Here is an 11,598-nt window from a genome sequence, read left to right as displayed (position 1 = left end):
GTCTGTGGATTCGTTTGTAAGTTTTATTTTCCTTCGATGCATCGACTGCCAAATGTATGCCACGGAAAAAAAAAAAACCAGAGAAAAGAAAAAAACGACGCACTTCATTGGAGTTAACGATTACATATGCCGCAAAGACGCAAGCGAAGCTCGCGCGCGCGCGAAATGAACCGCTCGACATTGACAACGTTACTATACTGCCACTGAACTTACCAGTGGATGCACTCTGTATGTAAAGCGCACTGGTATATGCGTATTATGCAGTTCCCTATCAGATGAATGGTTTGTAGAGTGTGTTGCCTGTTGGAGCCTGAGACATATTGACTTAAATTTTTGCGTAATTACCTAGCCATTGCAGCTGAGATTCACTCACCTACATTCTACTTTTTACTGTGACATCACTCCGTGACAAGATGCCAAAAAAAGGTAAATTGGTAAAAGAGTGTGTACTTTATAGGATACGAAGAATGTTAGTCTTTGTGACTTTTGACACGTGTATTCCCATCAGTGCGTAATTGCCTTGGTCCCATCTATCGAAGACTATGTTGCTGATGTCACATACAGTGTAGTTCTATTCCAGTTGTATGAATTGTCCAATCTGCCTCATGTTTATCATGTTTATGGATTACTACAGTTAGTGCAACTGGTCATCTATTATTGTGTCATTATTTTGCTTTCCTTGTAGTTACCACGACAGCATTGCACAGCTTCATTCTAACACCAGATGTTCTAATACTTCTATCTCAGTTCGGGAAACCCACTCACAAGGGGGGCCCCTCCTTATAAGTAACCCGTCCCCCTTATAAGTAACCCCGTCTCCCTTATAAGTAACCCCCGGGGCACCCCTTATAAGGAGTCTCCACGCTTTTTTGCAATGCAACGCGAAAATGAAAGGACTGCGGCAATTCGCTTGATTATGTCCATAAAGCTTCACAAGTTTCCTAGTTACTCACGAAATTTGAGCAAAATCGGTTTGAGGCATCATATCTAAAATCATGGATTTAAATGCGATGTCAAACGACCCATGCGAATGCTGAAGTGCGAGCGATTAATGGCGTGAGTGTCGCCAGGCGCGGCGGCGCGGCAATGCTTGAGTGCAGACGTGGCGACTGAGTACGGAGACACATGGACATAATCAAGCGAATTGCCGCAGTCCTTTCATTTTCGCGTTGCATTGCAAAAAAGCATGGAGACTCCTTATAAGGGGTGCCCCGGGGGTTACTTATGTGGGGGACGGGGTTACTTATAAGGAGGGGCCCCCCTTGTGAGTGGGTTTCCCGAACTGATCTACCGTGTCTACTGTCACGGTACTGTTATTAAAATTTATTGTTAAGCTGTTCTAGGCTATCCAAATCTAGATTTCTAACGTTACTTGTAAATTTAGCTTAACTCTTGATCATCCATGCATGTAAAATTTAAACCAACCACTGGCACTAAAAAAACACCATTTTTTTTTCTAGGCTTACATCTTCGCGATAGGCTGCAGTTTATAGCCCTTTGAAGATTATAGAAGAAGAAGAAGAAGAAGTAACGACAACATTAAGCTTCTCTGCAATATTTAACTAAAAAAATGTATACAAAATCATGCAACAATGTATTTTAAATATATCAAACTACTTTTATGTTTTAATGTTGATTATGTTATTGTTAAATAATTTACATCATGAAATTTTCACATAATCCCCAAATTTATCACCATGATAATCCACCAGAAATCTGTCCAGCCTATCTCTCCAGAACCTGAGAATGCGGACACGTGATATGCGCTTTCAATGTCACACGCGCTATTCGCATACAAGGCCAATGAAAAATGCGCCGCGCCATACCTTGTTGCCATTAGGTTGCACCACGGATGTTGCTGCTCCCATTGGTGTTTGAATTCTGGCGAGTCGGTACCCAGGTATAGTACTTGCATTCAACCCCTCCTGTAGGCTGTACATATAATCACTGCATCGGCCCGTATGGAGATTTTTGTTTTTCTTTTGTGTTTTTGAGGATACCATCACACTCTGACTGAGCTTGCGATAAGTGAAAAATCTCACACAAAATGGCATAATTTCTCAATCTGTAGCGCTTTTTTGGTGATCCTGATTCTTAACACTGGATTTCATTTGCATGTACTTTGGAAAAGTTGCACAGATTCTGCGTTTTTGACGGCAAAATTCGGGATGAATTTTTGGAGGTGACTAAGGCACTTTTCTGTTGTGAACAATTACCAGTATATGAAATGGTGTGATAGTGTGTGCTGTAACAGGAGAATTTGCTGGCTTGTGATAAGTTAAAGTGTTAGAGTCCAGATTCTGGAGGCCGGCCGAAAACTGGGGATTTTCCTCTATCTATTTAAACAGAATAATTTCAAGCTGCGACGACTTCACCTACTAGTATGTAGTAAAACTAAAAGTTTAATCTCACTAGAACTAGGTTCTATGCCTGTGCCTGAGAGTATGTGTAGAAGTAAAAAAAAAAGTGTTTTGTCTGTACCAGTATTCATGAGAGTAACATGTCCCTATGTATGCAGAGCAGGTGTCATATGACATGCCAAATCTACACATTGCGCATGTGAACAAGGACATGCATTTATTGTTGTAGAACTAACCAATGACTGCCTTAAAAAAAAAAAAAAAAAAAAATACCCAGTGGGTAATTATTTTGTTTTTCATCAGGTGGTGGAGGAAGGTCAAAACCCCAGCACAAGGGACGTGCTCGGAAGTTTACCTCACCGGAAGAGATGGCCGCACAGATGAAGGAAGATGAAGAAGCCAGAAAGCGAGGGGTAAGCAAAAGAACCCTTGATCTGCTAGGAATGATTCATTCTTCATATACAGTGAAACCCCGTTATAACGAGGTCCGTGGGACCGGCGATATTACCTCGTTATAACCGTACGCATCAAAAACAAAGAAAAACATAAGCACGACATCGGAATATACCCATCCTTTGCGTTGTTATTACACAATTATGGATCGTTATTATTGAGATAATAAAGGGAAATTATTTGTGAATTTTTACTAGACGAAAAAGTAGGGGTTGAAATGAGATAATTCTTTATTGTAATTCTTGTATGTTAATTTTTCCTAACACCAGCGCAAATAGAGTAAAATACAGGCGTTGTTTACCATAACTTGCGAGGTATTTTTACGCTGTTGGTGCCCAGCGGGAATGCGATGATTTCATAAATCATTTCGGCTGTAATCTTGTACAATATATGATCCTTGCGCTCGGAGGGATTAAAAATGCGTTCTTTATTTTCTTCCGAAAATCTCTTCGCGTTTTGTACATCCGTTCTTGAAAAATATGCGACAGGATTGAATGTGGAAGGTTACGTTGTGATGCTTTTTACGCATATCTATACCATATACTGTAGTTCATTCTGAAAGAAAGAAAGTTATTGTGAAATGCAGTGTTAAAATTGTGATAATGAACAAACCCAGATCTATTCAAACTAATAAATACGTTTGTTTCTTTTTCTGATTTAGGTTAACATGCTTATTCAACTATTTTTTACGCTACTGTCACCTAGCGAGATCGCGATAATTTCAGAGTAACATACATGCGTTATTTACCGTTAACTTGAGAGTTATTTTACGCTGTTGGAGCCCAGCGGGAATTCGATAATTTCATGAATCATTTCGGCTGTAATTTTATACAATGTATGATCGTTGCGTCCGACGGGATTAAAAATGCGTTCTTTATTTTCTTTCGAAAATCTCTTCGCGTTTTGTACATCCTTGAACTGTTAAATGCGTTTGTTTCTTTTTCCTAACACCGATTAAGGAGGTTGATCGTTTCAATATTCAACTATTTTTACGCTACTGTCACCCGGCGAGATCGCGATGATTTCATTAATTATTTCGACTTTAATCATACACACTCATATTTAAATTATCATTTGTTAAATAATGATGAACAAATCCAGATCTATTCAAATTAATAAATGCGTTTGTTTCTTTTTCTGAACACCGATTAAGTAGGTTAACATGCGTATATTCAACTATTTTTACGCTACTGTCACCCGACGAGATCGCGATGATTTCATTAATCATTTCGGCTTTAATCATACACACTCATATTTGAATTATCATTTGTTAAATGATAATGAACAAATCCAGATCTATTCAAATTAATAAATGCGTTTGTTTCTTTTTCTGAACACCGATTAAGTAGGTTAACATGCGTATATTCAACTATTTTTACGCTACTGTCACCCGACGGGATCGCGATGATTTCATTAATTATTTCGGTTTTGATCATCCACACTCATATTTGCTAAGCAGCAAAAGAACTGAAAGTCGGAACTAAAAATGGAAAGGATATAATAATGAGTTGCACACGCATTCCAATTGTCCATTTTTGGCCACAAGTGTCGCTACATGAAAATTTTTTGAATGCGTTATCTTTTTTAATTTTCGTTGCGGTGTGGTCTGCCCTAATATCACGCACGCGTATCTCGCGGAAAAGAAAATCGAATGATTATGTTTAATGATTTATTAGGAACATCGGAGACATTTCTGTGTCTTATCGCGTGATTTAGAAGAAAACATGGAAGGAACGGTTCTCTGCAAAACGGAAAAAGACGTGGATAGCGTGATTTCGGTTTTCAGGGTTTCGTTTGTCGCGTGTTTGAAAGCGGCAATTTAGTCAAGAAATGGAACCTCGTTATATCCGATCAAATTGCTTATGTTTTTCTTTATCATGATGCACCGAAATTGTCCTCGTTATAACCGGAATCTCGTTATAACCGAACTCGTTATAACCGATTCGTTCTGCCATAGGTTTACACGCAAAGGAAAACGGGACCGACGCGATCACCTCGTTATAAGCGGTTCCTCGTTTTCAACCGAACTCGTTATAACGGGGTTTCACTGTAGCAACATCTGATGGAAAGGGTTATGCCAAAACCAGCTCATTACCACTGATGAGGCGTCCTACTTTTGCCTAAATTATGTACAGATTACTTTGTTGTTCAAGGACTGCGTTGCAGCAACTTCGTACAGACCCCGTGGTAGAGGTAGCATTACAAGTACTGTCAAAACAATGCAGTCATATTTCTGAATATATGAGTGGGTATGCAAGTAACATACAAACTAAAATGTCATGGAATCGGGACACTTGTCGTGTATTTTGTAGTCTTATTGTTTGTTTGTTTTTTGTCTTACATTCTTGGACTGGATGAAATGTATAAAATCGGGACACAGTGTCATATTTTGTAGTCTTATTATTTTCTCTCTTACATTCTTAGGTCGGATGAAAATGAGTAGTCATGCACTCTGACATACAGGATACCATTGCAGCCATTTAATTCTAGTATATGTCATAACACACTATTTTGGTTTGTGGGGGAAATTATCTCTTCCATGTACTCTACTAGGCTTTTTGAGCTGGAACAACCTTGTACCGTTGAAAAAGCTATTAAAACTGATACTCTGATAGCTGCAGTAATTGTTTGATCTTTCAGGAACACTTACAGTAAGAGACAATAATGTTATGCCTGCATGAAAATATCTTTTTCATAGATATTTTTGTTGGCAATCAGTGGCTATCAGTCATCAAGTAAATATGCAAGAAACCAGTGTTCTATGCCAATTTTTGAAGGGGTTCTAGCTTTGATATTTTAATTCATGATGTCTACATCTCACCTAGCCAAGGGGTGATGAGGATGATGCTGAGGAGGATGAGAGTCCGCAGAGCAGAGCTGGAAGACTGCCCCCATCAGACTCTGAGGAGAGTAGCGAGGAGGAGGAAGAGGAATCGGTAGGAATCTTATCTCATGCAGTCAAGAGATTGCATCTAATGTAGCATGATTAGGGTTACTTACATTGTACATGTTGTTAACCCATTGAGGACGGTTTGATTTTGCTGCAACACGCATTTCCCATAGATGCTTGCCCGGCTGTACTTGGGACTCCTCCTCAACAGTTTAATGAAACAATACTTTCCAAATATCTTTTGGTGTTACGTTTAGTACTTTGCCTTATCAACAGGTAGCAGGGATGTCGGTGAGAACTGTAAAACACAATATTTTCGCGGCATGAAATTTTCGTGAATTGGAGCTGATGGCCTTTTTTGCAACATGAAATTTTTGCGAGTTACCACTAACATTCAATGCGTATAGTGTAGACAAGAACTTTCACAGGCATTTTAATTTCGTGAATCTTGGCTCTTGCGAAATTCGTGAAATTAAAATGCACGTAAACATTTCTTGTATTACAGTAACTGCTGGGTTGTGTCAAGACATGTTTGATTAGAAAGTACTTATGAGGGTATCAAAATCAACCCTATTCATTTTATACTCTAGCAGGTGTAGACTTGTTGATTAGAATATATTCACAGTGACGTGATATTTGTCAACATCCCTCTATATGAACAGTCTGTTATAATCCTTTCTGGCCCTTCATTGTCTGAAGGATCTTGTACAGGTAAACACTCGGGCCCGAATTCACAAAGGTGGTACAAATGAAACCATGGTTTAAACCATGGACAAAAACCATGGAGCGCCAAGTGTCACACGGAATATTTCGTTACAAAATTGGTCATTTTGTCAACAAAATTACCGTTTCATTAACGAAATTATCATTTCTTGGACGAAATGTTCATTTAGTTACAAAATGTTGTGATTTCGTTACAAAATAAACATTTCATCGACGAAATGACTGATTTCGTAACAAAATATTCCATGCAACACTTGGCGCTCCGTGGTTTTTGTCCATGGCTTAAACCATGGTTTCATTTGTACCACCTTCATGAATTCGGGCCTCATAGTTTACCTGTCATAAGAAAAAAAAAGAAAGAAAAAAAAAGTGAATTATAACTTTGATGCTCACTGATATGTGCCATTATAGATCTGTATGTAGGAGGTACTTGTTCAAATTAATTAAAAATTAGCATCCTATTTCTTGACACACTAATCACTGGAGGAAATCATTTCTTATCTCTTCTTTACAGAAAGGGAAAGGTGTGGAACATCTTATAGAAATCTCAAATCCCAACAGGAAATTGCAGAAGATGCAGAAAGCCACCAACGTAGATGTCAACCAAGGAGTGCAAAATCTCTCAAGAAGAGAACGGTGAGAAAGAGATCAGATAGAACAGTTTCCATTTAACCTTAGTCTGACAGTTATGTGAAAATACATGTAAAATATGAAATACATTTTTATTATTGTAGACTGTTTCATAAAGTTAGGAGATTTTTTATGGCACTCTGTTTTATCTGTTTTGTTCTCCAGGGTTTCATTAAAACAGTCTACCAGTATATGCTGATTTTGTTGCTGTTGTCAGCAATATCTTGAATAAGTTACCAGTACAGCTTTGTTGATTCTACAACGTATGTCACAGTGCAGGTTTTGACAGTCACATGTTTAAGTGCTTCCCTAGAATTTTTTATGCCTCCGCCACGAAGTGGTGCCGGAGGCATTTTGTTTTCGGGTTGTCCGTCCGTCCGTCCTTCCGTCCGTCCGTAATGAATTTTGTGGACAAGGTAACTATCGAAACCTGTTGAGGTATCCTAATGAAACTTGGCATGTATGTGTATTAGGGGGTGAAGTTGTGCCTATCAACTTTTGGGTGCACATGCTCAAGGTCAAAGGTCAAAAGGTCAAGGTCAAATACATAAAATTTCACTATTTCCACCATATCTATTGAATGCCTGAAGATATTTTCTTGAAACTTAGTGTATACATGTATTACCCAATTAAGATTCTCTGGTGAAAGTTTGGGTCATGAGGTCAAAGGTCAAAAGGTCAGGGTCAAATACATAAAATTTCACTATTTCCACCATATCTATTGAATGCCTGAAGATATTTTCTTGAAACTTAGTGTATATATGTATTACCCAATTAAGATTCTCTGGTGAAAGTTTGGGTCATGAGGTCAAAGGTCAAAAGGTCAGGGTCAAATACATAAAATTTCACTATTTCCACCATACCTATTGAATGCCTGAAGATATTTTCTTGAAACTTAGTGTATACATGTATTACCCAATTAAGATTCTCTGGTGAAAGTTTGGGTCATGAGGTCAAAGGTCAAAGGTCAAAAGGTCAAGTAAAAATATTAAAACTTCTTTTTTTTCTCCGTACCTTGGAAAATTGTTCAAGGTATCTTCATGGAACATATACATGTACTGACTGGAAGTGATTATCTAGAGAATGTAGGGTTCATGGGGTCAAAGGTCAGGGGTCAAAGGTCAAGTGCAAGACTTCAAAATTTTACTATTACCTTCATATTTATGCAATGCCAGCAGGGTTATTTTTTTACACAGGTGTATGCGTGTGTAACCTAATAGAAATTCTCTGGAAAGTTTTTTTTTTCTCTTTTTGCCTCAAAGGTCAAAAGGTCAAAGATCAAGTGAAAGTGCTGAACTAACTTTTTCCTCCATATCTTGGAAGTGGCTCAAGTTACCTTGAAACTTAGTACATATTATGCATGTTCTACCTGAAAGTAATTATCTTATGAATTTTAGGGTGAAGGGCCAGATGAAAATGGTAACAATTTACTATTCAATTCAGAAATTGCACTTTTTCTCCACACCTGTACCTTGAAAATTACTCAATGCCTAAATGTATGAATGGGTCAAAGTCAAGTTAAAGTCCTTAAATACCTAGATACATGCTCTCCTATTCATCCAATTAAACCTACGTCAAGGAAGGTGAACATTCAACACATTTGTGACAAACTTGTCATTCCAATATTTTGCCAATTTTGTGAAAATGTAATCACACAGTGTCCACATGTACTATCTAGACCTATTGGGAAAATCATGCATTATGGCGGAGGCATACCAGTCGTCAAAGCGACATTTCTAGTTTTTTCTTTCTTCAGTCACCATTCTCGACATGTTTCTCACATATGTTGTTGGTTAAATATCTGTGGTTGTTGTATTTCCCAGAGAAGAGATTGAGAAGCAGCAGGCAAAGGACCGATACCTCAAGGCCCACGCAGCGGGGAAGACGGAGGAGGCTCGGGCTGACCTGGCAAGACTAGCAATCATTAGGAAGGAGAGAGAGGAGGCAGCCAAGAAGAGGGAACTTGAAGCCAAAGGTCAGTGTATAGTAAAACAAGGCTGCACATTGGCCACTGGTCAGGTGGTCCAGACCAGTAAAAATCACTGTTGGACCAGTAATAAAATGGAAAAACTGGGTACCTACTGGTCCAACATGGACAGGCCGAACCAGTAGAAAAAAAGGGTTAGTGTGCAGCCCTGTGTAAAACCAGACATTTTGCATGCATGAAATTTTTGTGCATTTCGCAAGGAGCCAAGATTTTTGAAAGTCAAAAGCACAGGAGAGTTTTTGTCTACCCACATGCATTGAATGCCAGTCGCCAATTCACAAACATCTCATGCCGCAGGTGTTTCTGGGCTTACAGTATTACTTACGAAATGCTTTCATCATTCACATGCATATTTTGTCTAGTAGTACTAATGATAGCGATAATGAAGATGCTAAAAGTAGCAATAGTGGTGAAAGGATATTGATAATGTAAGTGATTTAACAATGAATATGATGACAAAGATAATAGTATCAATAATGCTAAGGATTATAAATTGATGAAAATGATAATGATAATAATGATTATGATAGATAATAGTAACATTAGTGACAATGATGATAGTGATGATGATGACGATGATGGTGATAGGTATTAAGCTGTAGTCATTGCTAGCCACTGCTCTTTTGAAGGGCCTTGCAATCTATGAGCACTGATCACTAGTTCATGAGACCACAGGTTTTGACAGTCACATGTTGAAGTGCTTCCCTAGAATGATTTTTTCTTTCTTTCTTCAGTCACCATTCTCAACAAGTTTCTTACATTTTGATGTATTAGAGCGCTTCCCGTCAGTACTTCCTGTTTGATAGTCGATACACGTGTATGACTTCAGTTATTTTCTGCATCATATGAATATATGCGCAGTTGTATACGTAGAGAGCATCAACTGGCTGTATGTCTGGATCTCTGTCCGTCTGAGTATTTTTTCATGTCATTGAAAGAACATGCTGGGTTAGAGAGTCATCTTTTGAGAGAAAATGATCAATTGTTTCGTCTTTGTCTCTTTCCTCATTGTTTCCTTTTTCTGCTGTCATTCTGCTTTATGTGTCTGTCAAATCTGTTTGTGTGTATGTCTGTCTGTTGGTCTCTGTCTCCATCTTTCTCATTCTGTGCCCGCCTCCTTTTTGATTTGTTTGTACAGCAAAAGAATCGCAAAAGGCCAAAGGCAAGAAATGACGACGGAGATGGTCGAGATTTTCTCATGTCTGTAAGCGCAACTACATCTCTGCAATGCTAGTAAGCCTGCAATAAGAACGGTCGCCCTGCATCATCTTTCTGGAAAATGTCCAACGTACTGGCAAGAAGATAAGCGAGTATATCATGTCAACGGGGTGTGCCCGCCCACTCCAACGGAGGGAAAGAAATGGGTATGATTGCATTTAATGCCCGATGCAGAATTCCACCGTGTCAAGCAAATGTGATATTTTTTTTTTTTTTTTTGAACGGCTACTTCAAGATCCTAATTCCCCCCGTAGTAGATGTTTTTGTTTTGTCTTTGTTTTATTTTGTTTTTAGTATGTATATACCATCTTGAGATAGACTTCCTGTCAACAATTACTCCAAATAGCAGGGGTGAATGCATGCATGATATATTATGAAAGAAAGAGGGGTAACTGTCCACTGGTTTGGGGGGGGGGGGGGGGGACGGAAGACATGCTGAGGAAGGAGTAGAAAATGGATGTTGGTTAATTGAACAGAACAATTTTGATGTGGTCAACATATTGCAGACAGTCAATTTCGAAATGTTACCAAATATTGTCAGTCCATAAGTAGTTGTCCATTAGATAAGATTTCTGAGATTTCACCTGTGAGATCCTGTTAGATCACTGTGAAGCATCAAAATACAGTTAGTAGTGTAGCGTGCAGCATTCATATGCAAAAAAGGCTCTATTTCAGTAAGATCTGTATTTCAGTAGGATATTGTCTGTAATCATTTGAGTCTGTTGCTTTTTATACCAGAGCCGCGAGTTGTTTGCTAGTTGTGAAATAGTAGGGAATGCCAATGCCCTGTGGCTTCATATTATTGTTCAAGTCATTATATTTACTCAAGGATTACGTGCCATAGTCTGGCTCCATCTCATGTCTGCATTGAAGATGACTCATTCACACACCTAGTGGCTTCCATTTTGTTGGTTTCTCATCTCAAAGCACAACTCTTTGCTTATCAATCAATGTGCAGAACAAAGCTCATATGTCCATCTGTTGTAGTTCAGATGTTACGGTCATACACATGCTCAGATTCCTCAGCAAGTATCGCATAGATACGTAGGGGATGCTTTGCAATTCCCCCTCCCCCATGCGAAATAGCATTGTTCTGCCAGTCAGTCATGAAAAATAAGAGATAATGGACTGTAATTTTATATCGCAATCAGCTTTGTGTATCTTCAAGTCCATTTCAAGTGGAAATAGTGCAAAAATTTCCTCAGATTCAACGTCAGAAACGGTTGTTGATATGCATTGTGGTCATGTTATAGCAAATTACCAAAAATTGAGTCTTAAGTTGTGGGAGAGAGGGGGAGGAAAAAAAAAACATATCGATTTCAACTCTGAGTTTATGA

At 38.6% G+C, this 11,598-nt stretch overlaps 1 protein-coding gene across 1 annotated transcript; it reads left to right on the top strand.

Annotated features, from left to right (window-relative positions):
- The first annotated feature begins 287 nt into the window (after positions 1–287).
- LOC140231909 (28 kDa heat- and acid-stable phosphoprotein-like) lies at positions 288–10,517 on the top strand. The gene is made up of 6 exons (XM_072312061.1): positions 288–426; positions 2,664–2,773; positions 5,639–5,749; positions 6,941–7,062; positions 8,880–9,031; positions 10,182–10,517. The coding sequence occupies exons 1-6, from the start codon at positions 414–416 to the stop codon at positions 10,214–10,216; spliced, it is 543 nt and encodes a 180-aa protein (XP_072168162.1). The 5' UTR covers positions 288–413; the 3' UTR covers positions 10,217–10,517.
- The last annotated feature ends 1,081 nt before the right edge of the window (positions 10,518–11,598 follow it).

The sequence above is a fragment of the Diadema setosum genome, chromosome 8 (genome assembly GCF_964275005.1).
Source record: "Diadema setosum chromosome 8, eeDiaSeto1, whole genome shotgun sequence".
In the NCBI taxonomy this organism is placed as follows: Eukaryota; Metazoa; Echinodermata; class Echinoidea; order Diadematoida; family Diadematidae; genus Diadema; species Diadema setosum.
Note: the sequence above shows the minus strand (reverse complement) of the source record. Positions and strands in the feature narration are given on the sequence as shown.

Coding starts and splice junctions, on each gene's coding strand:
- LOC140231909 (XM_072312061.1), top strand. Junction 7,063..8,879: donor AATCTCTCAAGAAGAGAACG/GTGAGAAAGAGA, acceptor TGTATTTCCCAG/AGAAGAGATTGAGAAGCAGC. Junction 9,032..10,181: donor GAGGGAACTTGAAGCCAAAG/GTCAGTGTATAG, acceptor TTGTTTGTACAG/CAAAAGAATCGCAAAAGGCC.